Source organism: Columba livia, chromosome W, assembly GCF_036013475.1.
Source record: "Columba livia isolate bColLiv1 breed racing homer chromosome W, bColLiv1.pat.W.v2, whole genome shotgun sequence".
NCBI lineage: Eukaryota > Metazoa > Chordata > Aves > Columbiformes > Columbidae > Columba > Columba livia.
Genome location: NC_088641.1, coordinates 5066955 through 5085294, shown reverse-complemented (window position 1 = coordinate 5085294; position 18340 = coordinate 5066955). Strand labels below are relative to the sequence as shown.

At 43.2% G+C, this 18340-nt stretch overlaps 1 protein-coding gene across 3 annotated transcripts; it reads left to right on the top strand.

Annotated features, from left to right (window-relative positions):
• The first annotated feature begins 5991 nt into the window (after window positions 1-5991).
• LOC135577064 (transcription factor BTF3-like) lies at window positions 5992-13323 on the top strand. Of its 3 annotated transcripts, none has more exons than XM_065044721.1 (4): window positions 5992-6022; window positions 6390-6458; window positions 8236-8349; window positions 9117-13323. In XM_065044721.1, exons 2-4 carry the CDS (start codon window positions 6390-6392, stop codon window positions 9375-9377), a joined length of 444 nt encoding a protein of 147 aa, XP_064900793.1. In that variant the 5' UTR covers window positions 5992-6022; the 3' UTR covers window positions 9378-13323. The 3 variants fall into 3 exon arrangements, with proteins under 3 accessions (XP_064900793.1, XP_064900792.1, XP_064900791.1); XM_065044720.1 differs by having other exon boundaries at window positions 6002-6288; XM_065044719.1 differs by lacking the exon at window positions 5992-6022 and having other exon boundaries at window positions 6295-6458.
• The last annotated feature ends 5017 nt before the right edge of the window (window positions 13324-18340 follow it).

Genomic DNA, 18340 nt, shown 5'->3' with positions numbered 1-18340 from the left:
CATACAGAATTTCGTACGGACTTACTGACATTCCGCTCTTAGGTTTTATCCTGATACGCAACAATGCTATTGGTAAGGCCTGCGGCCATTGAATCTTTGCCTCCTGACAGACCTTACTAAGTTGTCTTTTTAAACTTTGGTTCATTTTCTCTACCTGTCCACTGGACTGGAGCCTCCAGGGAGTATGCAGATCCCACTGAATCCCTAAACATCTGCTAACCTCCTTTACCAGTTGTGCCACAAAATGGGGCCCCCTATCGGATGATATTCCTATTGGTACCCCAAATCTAGGGATTATTTCCTTTAATAACCATTTCACAGTTTCTTTTGCTTGGTTGGTGCAACAAGGGAAGGCTTCTGGCCATCCAGAAAAGGTATCCACTACAACGAGTAGATATCTATATCCACGAGTTCTGGGTAGTTCCGCGTAATCTATTTGCCAATAATCCCCGGGTTGTATGCCTGTCTTAATTTTCCCCATTTCTATTTTTCTTTTTTTTTTTTTTTACTAGAGGATTATTTTTCAAGCAAATTTCACACTTAGCTGTAATAGACTTTGCCATTGTTAACATCTGGACGGAGATAATTTGTTTTCTTAGATAAGTTACCAATGCTTCTGCACCCCAGTGACACTTCTGGTGTTCCGTCTGAAGTATTCCTCTCATAATAGTGGTTGGCACCACAACTTGTCCATTGGTGGTTACATACCACCCAGAATTATTCTTGCTGGCTCTTACTAGACTTGCCAGTTTTTCATCTTCTATGGAATACTTAGGTGGCTCTGAAGGTAATAAATCAATTGCTCTTACCTTCTGGGAGACGAGACTCATCATTGTTCTCACTTGCCGTGCCACTGACCGAGCTCTTTGATCAGCAAGCCGATTTCCCCCAATAATTTTCGATGTTCCACTTTGATGAGCTTTACAGTGCATTATAGCAACTTGCAATGGTTTCTGAATGGCATTAATCAAGTTCAGTATTTCTTTCTGGTATTTAATGTTTGTTCCTTGTGAAGAGAGCAGTCCCCGCTCTTTCCAAAGGGCTCCATGCACATGAACAACTCCGAAAGCATATTTTGAGTTAGTCCATATGTTGACTTTCTTGTTCTCGCTGAGTTCCAATGCCCTGGTTAAGGCGATCAATTCCGTTTTTTGTGCCGAGGTGTTTGGTGGTAAGGGTCTGGCCTCAATTACTGTCTTGACAGTAGTGTTCGCATATCCTGCATACCGTACTCCACTTTCCACAAAGCTACTGCCATCAGTAAAGAGTTCCCAGTCAGTTTCTGCCAGCGGGGTGTCTCTCAAATCAGGACGACTTGCATGGGTGTATTCGATAATCATGTTCCAGGTCTCCTTCTTCAGTACCTGCACCCAAAAACTCAGCAGGATTCATTAGGTTAGTAGTTTTTAGAACAACATCATCTTGTTCTGTCAGAATTACCTGGTATTTCATCATTCTGCTTGGGGAAAGCCAATGGCCCCCCTTTTGTTCCAATACTGTTGTCACCATATGGGATACAAACACTTCTATCCTTTTTCCCATAGTTAATTTTCGGACCTCCTGGATCAGCATTACTGTAGCAGCTACCGCCCGTAAGCATGCCGGCCACCCAGCACTTACCGGATCTAGCTGTTTGGAAAAATAGCCAACAGGTCTTTTCCAGGATCCTAGTCGTTGGGTTAATACTCCCAAGGCAAGTCTTTGTCGCTCATGTACAAACAACTGGAAGTCTTTGCTCAAGTCCGGCAGGCCCAAAGCAGGTGCCTGCATCAAAGCCTGTTTTAGCTTTTGGAAGGCCTCACGTTGTGGCTTTCCCCACTTGAATGTTTTATTCCCTTGTGCTTCATACAAAGGTTTGGCGATCAACCCATAGTCCATAATCCAGAGTCTGCACCATCCTGTCATTCCTAAAAAAGATCTCAACTCATGTAAGTTTTGTGGTTCTGGAATAGCACAAATAGCATGTATCCTGTTCAAGCTTAGCCTTTTGCATCCTAAATAGATCACAGTCTCGGATGCAATCTGAGCTTTATCTTTCGATACTTTGTACCCGTTCATTCCCAATTGGTTCAATATATCAATTGTTACCTGGATGCAGAGTTCTGTGTCTCAGTCGCAATCAGAATATCATCTACATATTGTAGCAACAAATACCATTGTCGAGGGATCATAATATGACCTTTTGTAGTCCATTCCTCGAGTTCCTTGTCTAGTTGATTTCCAAAGATGGTTGGGCTATTCTTGAACCCTTGTGGAAGGCGTGTCCAGGTTAATTGAGTTTTCCTCCCATTGTGTGGATTTTCCCATTCAAAGGCAAATAGCTTTTTACTTTCATGGTCAAGGGGTATGCAGAAGAAGGCATCTTTTAAATCAAGTACAGTAAACCATTTATATTTCTCTTTCACAGATGTTAACAAGGTATATGGATTTGCAACTACCGGATAAATGCCCTTAGTGATCTGGTTTACAGCCTGCAAATCTTGGACTAATCGATAACTACCATCAGGTTTCTTTACTGGAAAAATTGGAGTATTATATTCTGATTCACATTCCTCTAGAATACCATATTTCAAGAATTTTTCAATTAGAGGTACTATTCCTAACCTAGCTTCTAGTTTCAGTGGGTACTGCCTCAACTGTACTGGCTTGGCATCTTCCTTCAATTCCACTTTTACGGGCTGGGCTGTTTTTGATTTTCCAGGTATGTCAGTCTCCCATATCATAGGAATCACAGCCTCCTCCACTGCTTGCGGTATTTTCACTACCAGGTTTTCTTTTAATAACAGAATTTGTCCTACCTTAGATTCTGGAATTTTCATTACCAGGTTTCCATGCTCAAATGTTATTACGGGATCCAATTTGGTCAATAAATCCCGTCCTAAAAGGGAAACTGGACAGTCTGGAACATATAAGAACTTGTGGGTTAGTTCCTTTTCTCCAAAACACAAATCCAAGGGTTGCAGGAATGGCCGTACTTCCTCCTTCCCTGTGGCACCAACAATTGTTGTAGCTCTGTGACCTACCGTCCCCTGTAAGGAATTCAGTACAGACTAAGTAGCCCCTGTGTCTACTAAAAAATTTTACATCCCGGTTTTGGCAGCTTCTTTTAATCTTTCTAAAAAGGCCAAGGGAGACTCATTCTTTTCCTGCATCGCATTGTACAATTTTGACCAATTCATTTGCTTCGGCATAGCAGTTTGAATGCCAATCAATAACCAATCCTGATACCTCCGGAGACAGCATAACCCGCCTCCTGTATTATAATTCCATCGGGGATCTTCTTTTGGAAAGTTCTCATCAACGTTAGCCTCTACTTTCCCATTCTGAATATCTTCTCTCACTTTATCCCTCGCAACCTGTATAACCATATCTTTTCTGTAGAGGCCATTAATGTATCCAAAATAACTTGTAAATCATCCCAATCAGGATTCTGCATTTTAATTATTATCTTAATTATTGCAACCTTATCTGGATTTTCCCGATAAGGACCAGCCGATTGCTTCCAGATAACTAAATCCCCTGGCGAAAACGGAACTTTTACATAGACTGGTTCCCCCCCACACCTACTGCCTGCAGCAGGGGTGATATTACGTTTGATAATCCCCCCCCCCGCTTCATCCCCCGTGGGCGACGAGCCCAGAGGAGAGGAGCTGCAGCCTCAGCTTTTATTTTTATTTTTTTTTTTTCCCCTTAGTTATCAAGGAGAAGCTGCCGGGCACAGGTTTGGGCTCCTTTTGCCCTTTTCTCTCTTCATTTAATTCCTGCGATTATAAACTTTATATGTAATTCCAATTAGCTGAACAATAGTTACATCCCTCAGCTCCTACCTTTTGTAACTTCTTACAGATGTCAATAAACAGCATACTAAGCATCAATCCCTGACATTAATTTTAGATCCAAATCAGTCTATCCACAGAACAACACTAACTGCAATACAGCTAACTCAATTTACTTTCATGTGTACAGATGCATCTGAAGGGGGAGCAAGGTGGCACTTTAGTAACGGAACCGGTTCTTATTTTGTAATTATTTCCCCAAACAAATTCTTTTGGTACCAAATATAAACATACAAACTAAAATACTGAGCTCAGACACGCAAACCGAATACCGAGTTCAAACATGCAAACAGATCACAATTACACTTCTTTTATGCATAAACTGTCCAAACCCAGCCTCCTTCTAATGATTCAGAAAGCAATTTGATGGCGATACGTTTGAATTGGACATATCAACACAGAAGGATACAGATAACTAACACAGAAAGATAACACAGGTAACTTTACCAGAACAACAGTAAACAGGACCAAATCACCGGTTTCAACAGTAAATACAGATTAAATCACCAGAACTACAGACCAGGTGCTGAGCAGCACAAATAACCAGACCAGGTGTGCACAAATAACCAGACCAGGTGCCGAGCCTGCGGCACAAATAACCAGACCAGACCAGATGCCGAGCCTCCAGAGGTTTCCCTCTGTCTGACGGACGGCTGCCTAGGCAATACTCTGGGAGCTCCCTGCCCAACCGAGCGTGGGCAGGCTACCAGATGCCTGACCAGCAGGCTACCAGACCAGGTGGGTACCCAATAATCCAGATAAAGCACCTTCTTACCAGTCAGAGGTCCGTCGTGAGCAGCAGAGGGTCGGTCGCGTCCGATGCACTCCCCAAGAATACCTCGGTGCTAGCTGGAGCAGGATTGGGACGCGACCCGCCTCAGCAGCCCACGAGGTCCCATCTGGGGGGTCGCCAAAATGTTAGCAATCAGGACACATAACCACGGGCGTAGTTATATGCGGTGCTTTATTTCAGCGCTGGGAAACCAGGGGTTCGCACCCAAAGCTGGCTTCGCAGGTCAGTTTAAGTTACACAGTATTTATACAGTCCATTCACATACATATTCATATATTCATTAAGATATGTAACGGTTACTCAGTATTGATTACAACATCGATTGCAACATCTTGAAACTATTTTGATCATGTGCAGTGTCCTCACTCTATGAGTATTTAGGCTAAGATAAAAGCTAGGTTGCTAAGATAAGAGTATACTCGAACACGATATGCTTGAACATCCTCTCAGGGACAGTTTACAAAACTGATTCATCCTTTCAGGAACATTTTGTATAACTGGTTCGGTTACTAACAAAGTCACCTACAGAACTGTATCATAAGAAAATGCAAAAACAACAAAAGGTTTGAGAGAACCAAAGAAAGCACAGAGTGTGTTCAATAGCGAGCAAAAAGGAGTTCCATGTGGGTGCTTGATAACATAAAAAAGATGCAAAGTCGAAGCAAAGCAAACCAAAACTGAGATGGAAGAAAAGCAAAAGGGAAAAAACCAAAACCAAACAAAATCCCACAACAAAAAACAACCACCAAAACCAAAACAAACAAAAACCACAAAAAAAATCCAAAACAAAAACAAACAACCCCCCCCAACAACAAAAGCAAAACAAAACCAAACAAAACCCCCAAACAAACTAACAAAAACCCAAAAAGCCAACAACCTCAGTGGTTTGGCTTTGACAACAATGGCCTGGTAGAGTTTCACCTGAAAAGGCATGTCAGAGAGCCCGTGTGATACAGCATTGCCCAAGATAGATCAGAGGCAGAAAACCAGAGACACACATGGGGGGAAGGAGGAACTGAAATTAAAAAAAAAAAATTGAAAAACTCAAAGATACAGGGAGGAAGTTTGATTTACCTAAATAAGAAAACTAGATGTTTAAATGTTTTCCAAGAAAAAAAAAATGACAGAATGGGGACAGATCCGTTTGTGGTAAAAAACTCTGCCAGCTGAGGCTACAAGCAACAGAAGGAAACGAAAAGTTGGGGAAACAGAGAGGAAGGAGAGACAAACTGCACACCAAACCACATCACAAAGAGGACCGAACACACCATAGGTGAGAAGGGACAAGCTTTAGCCTCCAGATCCCGCCCCCGTGGAGCATGCCCTCTCCTAGACCGGGCAGCGTGGCGTGCGTGGCGTGCGTGGCGTGCGTGGCGTGCGTGGCGTGCGTGGCGTGCGTTCTGGCCGCTATCTCCCTCCATTCCGCGTGCTGTGCTCGGTCTTGCGGCCCTTGTCTCGTTCTTCCTTCCTTTTGTTCCTGCTCTTCCTCTCTTTCTCCCTTTCTCTCCCTTCCTTCCCCCTTCGTCCCCTCATCTTCCCCCCCCCCTCCCTCGATTATGGGCTGGGTTTGATGGGAGCTGAGCTTCGGTGGCGCTGGGTGTGAGCAGACTCGCTTCCCTCCGCCCCCCGGCAGGGCTGGGGCATTTTACTGCTGGGGATGTAAGTGTGGTGAGGGGTAGCTGCTGGGCCCGGGTTGCTGTGGGCTGCGCCGCTGGGTGCTTCATGACCCACTCTCCATGGCGCTCTTGTTGCTTCTGCAGATGAAAGAAGCTATCATGAACCAAGAAAAGCTCGCCAAGCTCCAGGCCCAAGTGCGCATCGGTGGCAAGGTAGGTCATGTCCCCTCCTTACCCTCGGGATTGTGTGTCTCTGCCCATGCACTGGGCCTAGGATGTGGGATCCTGAAAACTCGGGTGGGGAGCAGCCCTCAGGACTCTGAGCTTGGCCGGACCGTCTTCAGGTGAAGCTGCGCTGCTGCAGTGATCTCTAGTCAGTTCAGTAGAAGCAGAACGTAGGAGCTGAACCTCTGGCCTTTTCCGTTTAGGTTTGTAATATTGTAGCTGACTGGTAGCCTATATTCTTGTATAGGCTATATTAGAAAGCACTTAAGATTTGAAGTAAATAGACCTTTACAGCAAGTAATCTCAAGTATAGTTTTCTAAGAGATTAGAGGGCTGTGTTCCAATTTCTTGTCACAAATCTTTAAGATGCCCATGGCTGTTTTCTTGCTTTTTTAGGACAAAGTTGGAGTCATTGTGCATGTCAAACCCTTATCATTGTAGAATAATATGTTTGGAAGACCTTTTTATTATGGCATCTGAATATATGTAATTGTGTGATTATTTATAATATGAAAATAAAAAAGTGTGCTGAATATAGTTGTATGCTAGTAGACATTTTAATTAGAGTTTTGGGGTTTTTTATACTTGAGGAAACGTACACACAATGTTTTAGAATACAAGTTATTCAACAGAACTCTTTCTGACAGTTTCTAGTAGCTTTCATTCCTCTGTTGAAGCTCTCGCCTTTAGCTGGAGATTTAGGTAACCTTAAATTGGGGTTAATGCAGTAATTAACTGGCTCAGTGATTTTGTGTATTCTTTGTATGGGTTACTAGTTAAGCAGAGAACTGCTGTCTTATATGTTTATGTGCATGTTACCAGTGTGTGTATTGACTATAGAGGCTTTTAACATTTGTCACTGTGCTGTTGTTGTTTTTCTTCCTTGTGAGAAAAGGTTGCACATTGCCTCTGCTGGAAGATTTTGATGACACTGCAAAGCTGCAGGTGTTAAAAACAAGCTAAATATTATATTTAGGTGGAGGGCTATCGTAGTACTTCATTATGTTAAATTTGATATTTTCATGTAGGATGTTGATACAGCTAAATGCCATGTTGTTTATTCCAAACCTTTTCCCTGAAGAAATCTAGAACTCTGTGTCTGTAGGGAAACTTAACCTTTGCTTGTTTTGCTTTCTAAACAGAGGTGGTCTGGAATACTATGTAGAAGGTTTTTTTAAAAATATATTTATAAAATATTTTGGGAAAATAAGTGTTCTTCAAATTTGTATGTGTAAGTCCATTAGATGGAGATGTCTATTTGGAATTAAAAGTGGTTTGGGTTTTCTCATATTCATTTGTTAATGATCTGTTGATAACTTTGTAGTCTCTGACTATTATTGAAATTTGGCTATAACTTAAGACAGATAATCTAAGGAACAATGAATGGGCTTCAGAAATTACTGAAAACTGTGCTCAGTCTTCAGTTTTATGCCTATGGTAACAGACAAGGGTAAACTTGCAGTTTTTCTTTTCTAAGTAGGATGTTGCAGATTCCCCAGGAGAATTGTGGAATAAAGATTCTCTGCATTGCTTTCTAAAATCTCACACTTGTCACAAGTGTGCAAAGCTCGCTTTATAGTAAAGGAAAGACTGCTGCAGTGCAGTTGGAGGGGTGGGGTTGTGTGTGCTGTAACACAACAACAGAACTTTGTTAAAAAAAAAAAAAAGTTAATTTGTAGATGGCTGCAGAGTAGTTATATGGCCATGAGGATTAGAGTTTGTGAAGAACTAATTAAATATTAGTTTTAAACTTTTTTTTGCAAAGGGTACTGCCCGTAGAAAGAAGAAGGTTGTCCACAGAACAGCTACAGCAGATGACAAGAAACTTCAGTTTTCTTTGAAGAAACTGGGTGTCAACAATATTTCTGGAATTGAAGAGGTAATTGCGGCGATTAGAGACGACGCACACCGAGACGCAGACAGAAATTCACGCAGAGGCAGAGGTCTTGTTCATGAAGGAGCGCAGAGCCTGGCCTAGCAGAGAGATGACTTAGGCCTAGGCTAGCTTCTTTATTCACCATTTACCATTTTATAGGATTTACAGATACAAGCATGGACTAAGATGTTTACACAAGGTGTTTTTCCACTAATTGTTATTAAAAACACACTAAACTCATGTGATGTTTGTCTCACTTGTTTGTCTCACTTGTTTTTCCACTCATTCACAGACCAGGCCCAAGGACATTCACACATCCCAGACACTTGGGGGCGGTTATCCAGCCCGAGATACCATTCTCACGAGTCTGGGCTGTAACTTTTTACAATTATGAGAAAGATACTTCAAAGTAATCTGTCCAAGGTCTTTTATATATTATTATGTTAGTATTATGTCTTCGACCATCCGGATGGTCATGTTAGTATTGATCTTCCTTTATCATCCAGGTGGCCGGAACCGCACATTTTGTTTTCTCACTTTTTACTTTCCAACAGTAATTGCTTCAAAGGGAAAAATGCTTTTCTATGTAGAAATATAAAATGTATCCAACTTAATTTCCCGGTAAGTAACATCTTGAACTTGTCTGTAAATTATCAATAGGTCTTCATTGAACTTTAGGAACTTTAGCTAGTTTGCTGTTAAATTGAAAAATCATGCTAAACTGCTTGAAATACTGGATTTTTTTTTTTTTTTTTTTTTTTTTTTTTCAGGTAAATATGTTTACCAGTCAAGGAACAGTCATTCACTTCAATAACCCTAAAGTTCAGGCATCTCTGGCTGCTAACACTTTCACTGTCACTGGCCATGCTGAGACAAAGCAGCTGACAGAAATGCTTCCTAGCATCTTAAATCAGCTTGGAGCTGACAGTTTGACCAGCCTGAGGAGACTGGCAGAAGTCCTACCCAAGCAACGTAAGTCGAAACTTGAATGTATTTCATGGTGGCAGCTGATATGCGTCTTATTTGTATAGCTGCAGTGAAATTCAGTGCACTCTTACTGTCTGCAAGCATATTATAAAATGCTTATAAAGAAATGGAACTCTTAGATGTTATTTATAGCTCAAATCCAACAATTAATATTAAAGAATAAAGCAGAGGCACCTGTCTCTCAGCATATCTTGCAGCTGGTCTAGGACTGGAAAGTCGTAGCCAGACTTGACTTCATGGTAGTTTACTTCTTGGTGTGGCTTCAATATTTTGACATACCTAGTTCATGAAAGCTAGGTACAGTTACTATGGGAGAGTTAGGTTTAAAAAAAATACATACTTTGAGTATGTCTGTTTTGACACTTTCAAGGAAAACATAAACAATGAGGAGAGGGACTTGAGGACAGACATCTTGCTACTGCTTTGCTCCTTCACAGGTGGGGTGAAGGTATTTCATCTTGCATGAGCTTTTTGATAGCGAAGAGGGGGGGGAATTATACAGTATCTGTAAGGAAATATCTCTTTCCCCGTGCTTTTCTTGAAAACTGAGAAGGATTAATTAGGATAAAATGGAGGTGATAGGCTAAACTGTCTCATACTCTCTAGGTAGTACAGCTAAGAATAGCAGTAAAAGTAGTGACTCAGGCACCTAGGGAACTGAGCCATCTATTCTTAGCATTATACTATTGCAGTTTCACAGATGCTCATTGGTCTGCTACAATGGACATGGTGAGGTCTCACTAGCTCTGGCAAATACAATGGGAATAGTTAAGAAATTACTGAGTCAGCAGAGATGTCGTGGGTGAGTGATTTAGGGTCCTGCTTGCTGCAGAGGAGTGTTTAGATCACTTAAAGAAAAGTCTGGTCTCGGCGGTGCGGCAATGAGGAACGACGTGCACCGGGACGCAGACAAAGATGCACACAGAGGCGGAGATCGTGTTTGGGAAGAAGTGCAGAGCTGGGCAGAGCAGAGAGCTGAGCCAGGCTGAGGCCCTGTTTATTAGCCATTGACAATTTATAGGTTTTACAGATCTAGGCCTGGACTAAGAAGTTAAACAAGATGTTTTGTCAATAATAGTTATTAAAAATACACCACACTCATGTTGTGACTGTTTTCAGTCACGTTCCCATGCATATCTTGTGCGTGGCGTTCCGACCCACTCATTCACATGCCCAGACTCAACATTCACGTATCATACATATGGGTGTGGTTTTCTGACCCGAGATATAATTCTCACTGGCCTGGGATATCACTCCTTACACTCATAAGGAACATACTTCTGTATAACCTGTCCAAGGCTATTTAGCTGGAACCGCACATCCTGCCATTCCCACAGGCAGGGTCTGCCAGACAGAGTAGTTAGAAAGAAGGAAAAATCCATCGTGCACAAATTCTGTGTTTTGTACCACTACTATCTGTAGCTTCCCAGGCAAGTGGGCCATGAGGTCTAGTTAAAGTCATAGCTACAGTTCCACTTTGTGGTAAATTCACCGTAACAGGTTGCCCTGGCTGTAATGCTATGTATTCTCTTTCATTACAAGGTGGAATGTTAGACTCAGTTTTTACAAAGAATGCTTATCTCACAAGGCCCCCTGTGGGCCCATACTGATTATTTAATTGGTGAAGTACTTTGGAAAGTATTCCACCGAGCCTCATATGGCTTAAGGTTCTTTTTCAATAAGCCATTAGCTCTTTGTGTCATCCTATTTGATTGAGGGTAATATGGGGTGTGGAATACCCATTGAATTCCTTCTTGTTTTGCCAATTTTTGTACTTCTACACATGAAAAACATGAACCATTATCACTTTGGATGGCATCAGGAGTAGGTAGACTTGAGAACCAAGATGATAGCCCTCGTACTGCGCTTTGTCTATCGGCCTTTTGGCACTTGGTTGCCATAAGCAAGCCGGAGACTACCTCCACCCTCATGAGGATATATCAATATCCTGCAGAGGGTTTGAATGGCCCAATATAATGAATTTGACATGTAGACCACAAGGTTTTTCCTTGATCGATAGGTAGGGGTGGTGTTTCTTTACCTGTATGACCTAGTTTTTGATGTAACCATTCTCCCAACCGATACCATTCGAAATTTAACAAGTTCCCTATTGTCATTTTTCTGATTTTAGTCAATTCATCCACCTTTTGGTTCCAATTTGTGGCTGCTTTATTGCCTTTGGTGTGAGCTTTTACCCATCCCACCTTGAATGGTGTTCTTCTGGCTATTTCTAGTAACATTTGCCAATCTTGACTTCTACAAATTGGGGATCTATTTACTTCCTAATTCAGTAATTCCCATTGACAGAGCCACTGTGTGGTTTGCTTTTCCAGAAGAATGAGTACAGTGGGTGAGCAATGATAGAAAATCCAGGCACGTGCTTTCTCCGGTGTCCTAAAGTTCTCATTAGCTGTTTTAATTCTTTCCTGGATTGAGGCATCTGTGATTGTTATTTAGGGTGTCCAGTAGAATTGTTGCCCTACCTGTGATCCACCAAATACCTAAAGATTTCACTTCTTTACCCTGTCCTTGACATTTTTCAGATGGAATCTCAATATTTGCTTTGCGTAGAGCTTGCCAAATTGCTGCTTTCCTCACCTTTTCAGGTGTAGCCCCTCCAATTAAAATATCATCAGTATATTGGTACAGTTTTACATCTTGACGGAGGGGGGCTTTGTCTGTAAAAGTTCAGCAAGCACAGCATGAACAGTTGTGGATGAATGTTTATATACCTGTGGGAGTCTGTTAAAGGTGTATTGTATACCTTCCCAAGTAAAAGCAAATTTCTCTTTATCCTCTTCCTGCAAGGGAACCATAAAGAACGTATCTTTTACATCTAGTGCTGCCATCCATGAGTATGCAGCTCCTTGCGAAGTAGTGTTAAATTCGCAATGCTTGGTACAACAGGTGTTAACGGGGTTGTATTAGCATTCAGGCACCTATAATCAATTGTTAGGCGCCACCTCCCTTCTGGTTTCCGAACTGGCCAGACTGGTGAATTGTATGGAGAGCGGGTCCTGAAGATAATATGCCATTTTTGCAAGTCTGCTATTACCTCTGAGATTCCATTTCATGCCGCAGCAGAAATAGGGTATTGTGGTACTCTAGAGATCTTTGGATCAGGGAGCACAGGGGCTACCCAGAATACACACACTGTAGCCTCCCAACTTTGATCAGGGTGTGGCAGATATGCACTCGACTCCCCCCAGCCAGACCAGCAGCAGTTTGGTGCAGGCTCCAGAGGAGGTAAAGGCCTGAGCCATAGCCAGACCAAGAGCTCCTTTTGGGAAACCCACAAGTAAGCAGAATGGCACACTGAACACTGATGAGTTGTGGGCACAGGGAGTCTTGTGCATACTTTTCCCACTGTATGCAATTTGACTACGAGTCACCCACCTGCCACCAAACTCTTTTAAGTCGCACTTCTCTTTGAGAAATCTAAACATTCTTCTGCAATAAGCATGTCCTGGTTTTGTTAAAAAACAAGTTTCTCTTTTAGTGAATTTGCCTGTCGGCTAAAGCCTTCATATTAGCTGCATTTTCCTGGAGAACCAGATACATGTTTTGGTAAACCTAGCAATGGAATGCAAACTTATTGATAAGCATGGATGGACATCTCGCAAGAGGGGCAATGAGAAACCGGTGACCAAGAAACTGACCAACTGTGTATAACATTCCATTCACGTGAATACTTCATACAAAAGTGGGAGATCACGAGGATCTTGTCCCTTTTTTCCTCATGGCTGACATTAGGAGAGGACCTTGCTAGTCGTCCCTGCGAACTGAGGCCTAGTGAGAGACTGAATCCAGCTCCGGTTGGCTGCAGAGTCCAGTCCAGGACTTCGGGTGCCGGTTCTGCAGTTGCTGAGACTTTCAAGAATAGTTTTGTATATTTTGTATTATTTTCTCTATTCTTATTAGTAGCATTAGTAAAACATCTTTAATTTTTTCCAACTCTCTTCTCTCTGTCCTTCTTTTCCTCCCGATCGCCTGTCCTTAGTGGGAAGGGGGGAGAGGGAGGGGCAAAAAGGGGGAAGTGGGGGGAGAGGAGGTTAACAATACATCTGCCAGGGTTTTATTGTCACCCCGCAATCTAAACCCTCGACAGTTAGGTTATGGTTGGACTCCATGATCCTGAGGGTCTCTTCCAACTGAAATGATTCTATGATTCATGTAAAAAGTGCCCATCTAGATCTGGGCCTGGCCACCACTGCAAAAGGCAACAAGAAATGTTTCTATACATTTAGTAGCAACAAGAGGATAGCTAAGGAGAATTTCCATCCTGTGATGGATGCAGAGGGAAACATAGTGATAGAAGATGAGGGAAAGGCTAAGGTACTAAATGCCTTCTTTGCCTCAGTCTTTAATAGTCAGAACAATTGTGCCCCAGGTACCCAGCCCCCTGAGCGAGAAGACAGGGATGGGGAGCAGAATGAAGCCCCAATAATCCAAGGGGAAATGATTAGCATCCTGCTACAACACTTGGACACCCACAAGTCTATGAGGTCAGATGGGATACACCCAAGGGTGCTGAGGGATCTGGCAGAGGTGATCACTAAGCCACTTTGCATTATCTATCAGCAATCCTGGCTAACTGGGGAGGTCCCAGTTGATTGGAAGTTGGCTAATGTGACGCCCATCTACAAGAAGGGCCGGAAGGAGTACCCTGGGAACTACAGACCTGTCAGTCTAACCTCGGTGCAGGGGGAGGTCATGGAGCAAATGATCTTGAGTAACATCGCACAGCACATACAAGGGAACCATATGATCAGGCCCAATCAACATGGGTTTATGAAAGGCAGGTCCTGTTTGAGCAACCCGATCTCTTTCTATGACAAGGTGACCCACCTAGTAGATGAGAGAAAGGCTGTGGATGTTGTGTACTTAGACTTCAGTAAGGCCTTTGACACCGTATCTCACAACATTCTCCTGGAGAAGCTGGAAGCTCATGGCCTGGATGGGTGTACTCTGTGATGGATAAAGAACTGTCTGGAGGGCCAGACCCAAAGAGTTGTGGTGAACGGAGCCAAATTCAGTGGGCGGCTGGTCACAAGTGGTGTTCCCCAGGGTTCAGTATTGGGGCCAGTTCTGTTTATTCTCTTTATCAATGATCTGGATGAGGGGACTGAGTGCACCCTTAGTAAGTTTGCAGATGACAGCAAATTGGGTGGGAGTGTTGATGTGCTGGAGGGTAATAAGGCCATACAGAGGGATCTGGACCAGCTGGATCATTGGGCTGAGGCCAGTTGTATGAGGTTTAACAAGGCCAAGTGCCAGGTCCTGCACTTGGATCATAACAATGCTACAGGCTCAGGGAAGAGTGGCTGGAAAGCTGCCTGGCAGAGAGGGATCTGGGGGTGCTGATTGACAGATGGCTGAATATGAGCCAGCAGTGTGCCCAGGTGGCCAAAAAGGCCAATAGCATCCTGGCTTGTATCAGTAATAGTGTGACCAGCAGGACTAGAGAAGTGATTGTGCTACTGTATTTGGCACTGGTGAGGCTGCATCTTGAATACCATGCTCAGTTTTGGGCCCCTCATCATAAGAAGTACATTTATGTACTAGAGAGAGCGCAGAGGAGGGCAGTGAAGCTGGTGAGGGGACTGGAGCACAAGTCTTATGAGGAGTGGTTGAGGGAGCTGGGGCTGTTTAACTTGGAGAAAAGGAGGCTGAGGGGAGACCTTACTGCTGTCTGCAGCAACCTGAATGGAGGTTGTAGCATGAAGGGTGTTGGTCTTTCTTTTAGTGCCTAAAATCTATGATCCTTATTTTTATTAACTGATTTTATTACTAATTGCTGATTTTAGGTATCAGACCCCTCTACCTTCTGGAGCCCTAACCCATGGGATTTTTCCAAGTAGGACCTTGAAGAGGTCAAAGTTCGCCCTGCTCAAGTCCATGGCTGTAATCCTACTTATTGTCCTGCTTCCTCCATGCAGGATCCTGAACTCCACCATCTCATGGTCACTGCAGCCAAGGCTGCCCTCAACCTTCACATTTCCAACCAGTCCTTCTTGGTTTGTTAGGACAAGGTCCAGCAGCACACCTCTCCTCATTGGCTCCTCCAGCAACTGTGTCAAAAAGTTATCATAAATGATCTGTAGGAATCTGGGAATGGCAGGATGTATGGCTCCAGCCAAGCAGATGATAAAGAAAGATCGATACTAACATGACCATCTGGACATTCAAAGAAGAAATAATACTAACATGATTAAATCACAGCAATTAGTCAAACATAAAGGGCCTTGGACAGGTTATACAGAAGTATGTTTTTTATGAGTGTAAGGAGTGATAGCCCAGGCCAGTGAGGCCAGAAAATCACCCCCATATGTATGACGTGTGAATGTTGGGCCTGGGCGTGTGAATTAGTAGGTTGGAACGCTGCCCACAAGATATGCATGGGAACGTGACTGAAAACAGTCACAACATGAGTGTGGTGTGTTTGGAATAACACTTCTTGAAAAAACATCCTGTCTACCCTCTTGGTCCAGGCCCGCATCTGTAAACCTCTAAATTGAGAACTGTTAATAAAAAAGGGCTCAGCTCAGCTCTGCCTGGCTCTGCTCTCGCTGCTAACAAGACCTCTGTGTCTGCATCTCTGTCTGCATCTGTATGTGTCGTTCTTATTGCCACAGGAATCTCCTGGATTTTGTGTGCTCAGCTGTGTTTTCTTCCCAGCAGATGTCAGGGTGAATGAAGTCTCCCATGAGAACCAGGGCTTGTGATTGTGAGGCTACTTTCAGCTGTCTGTAGAAGGCCTCATCAACTTTCTCTTCCTGATCAGGTGGCCTGTAGTAAACACCTAAGACAGTGTCACCCTTGTTAGCCTGCCCCTTAAATTTTACCCATAAGCTCTTGACTCATTCTTCATTCCCCCTAGGCAGAGTTCAATATATTCCAGTTACTCTCTCACATAAAGAGCAACTCCTCCACCTTGCCTTGCTGGCCTGTCTTTCCTAAAAAGTACATAGCCATCCATGACAGCATTCCAGTCATGTGAGCTGTCCCACCATGTCTCTGTAAATGCAATGAGATCATAGCCCTGCGACCGCACATAGATCTCTGATTCTTCCTGGTTTTTCCCCATGCTGCATGCATTGGTGTACAGGCACTTCAGAGAGTGTGGGAGATTTGAGGGATTTTCTTGAAGTTAATGTGTGGATGGGTTTCTATTTGATGGAGATTTGTTACTGAACTAGCCAGGCCAAAAGGAATTTCAAGGCCACCTCGGAAAGCTGAAAACAGGACCTGCTGTGAGAGTGAGGCAGTTCTACAATAACAGGGCCTCAACAAGACGTAAATCAACAGACCTATTAGCAGTGAGACTCAGGCACGTGGACAGCTCATGAACATAGATAATATCCAATCAGCTAATGCATGCTTGGAGCGTGGATGCATGATCAGGAAATAACTGCGTATATAAGGAGGCTTGTTTCTGTAATAAATGGCTTCGCTTGAATTCATATTGGATTGTGTGGAGTCCATGATTTTTCGCCCTCGCAATCGAGTATGTGGGTTTACCATGAGGGGTGCAGAAAGATCCACCATTTCCATACATAACCTTGAGGTGGTTGGCCTTCTGGTTCTCATCTTGGGAGGCAGCTAAGGAATATTTGTTGCTGCTCTGGTTGGCCTGGCCTATTCCTCAGTTGGATGCAATTCCATGAGCATTGCCACTTCGGAGCCCGCCCCACTCCCCCAAGCCCTTTATTTTAAAGCCCACCTTACCAAGTTGGCCAGCCTACTGCCAAAGATTCCCTTGCCTCTTCTGGACAGGTGGATTACATCCCTCCCTAACAGGTTATAGCCATAAAAGAATATCCCATTGTCATAAAAGCCAAAACCGTCATGACAGCACCAGCCACGAAGACAGGAGTTAATGCGCATTATGTGTCTATTTCTGGCTGTCCCCTTTCCTCCAGCTGGTAGAATGGAGGAAAAGATGACTTGGGCACCAGTATTATTTGCTTGCACTCCCAGGGCTTTATAGTCTTCCTTGATTCTACCCGAGTTCCAGCTTGCAGTGTCATTTGTGCCCCCATGAAAGACTAGCAGTGGGTAGCAGTCTGTGCTCTTAACAAGTTGTGGCACCTTCTTGGCAATTGTGTTAAGAGGGTTAATTTAGCATAAGTTAAGCTCTTTTGTGTTCTCACTTGTTCTCAGCATTTTCACTAGGGCTAGATGCAGCTGAGCTGAACTCCTGAGTGATGCCCTGTTACATCAAATGACCTCATGTCAGCACTCTAAGTCTGATTGTGCTCAAGAGCCAGTCTGGCATTATGTTGAATTCACATGATTTATGGATTCACTGATAGTGCAGGAGTAGTCATGACCATTGAATTTATGCACTTGCGCAGATTCACGGATAATAAATTATATAGTATGAGTCTGAGTGCATCCAATGCGAGGGAATGGCAGGAAGATATGCCAGGGGAGATTTAGATTGGACATTAGGAAAAGGTTCTTCACCCAGAGGGTGGTAGAGCACCGGAACAGGCACCCTAGAGAGGTAGTCATGGCCTCAAGCCTGACAGTATTCAAGAAATAATTGGACAACGCCCTCAAACACATGGTGTGAATTTTGGTGTTGTCCTATGCAGGGACAGGAGTTGGACTCAATCAATGATCCTTGTGGGTCCCTTCCAACTCAGGGCATTCTATGATTCTATGATACTATAATTCAATAATATGAAATTCTCACAACTAGATCCACAAATAATGAGGTTTATTAAAGCAACAGGTACAAGTTCTGACAAAATGTTCTATCTGCAAAAAACACACTTTAGCGGTAAAACTCACTTTAGTTCTAAAGAACACATATTAGTTGAAAGAAATAAGTATTGGTACCAAATATATATAAATTTTAAGATGACTATATAGTGCTACTAATGTCATTACAAATACAAGCTTGAAGCCTGTGTGTCCTGGGGAAACGCTTGGTATAACCAAGTGTACAAATCTTACCCAAAAGAAGAAGAAAGGCTCACCTGTTGACTGATTCCAGAAG

Bases quoted from the DNA above. Each gene is read 5' to 3' on its own strand.
- LOC135577064 (XM_065044719.1), top strand. From the start codon at position 6,366: ATGGCGCTCTTGTTGCTTCTGCAGATGAAAGAAGCTATCATGAACCAA. The intron at 6,459-8,235 runs GTAGGTCATGTC...TTTTTTGCAAAG, and splicing joins AAGTGCGCATCGGTGGCAAG to GGTACTGCCCGTAGAAAGAA. The intron at 8,350-9,116 runs GTAATTGCGGCG...TTTTTTTTTCAG, and splicing joins ATATTTCTGGAATTGAAGAG to GTAAATATGTTTACCAGTCA.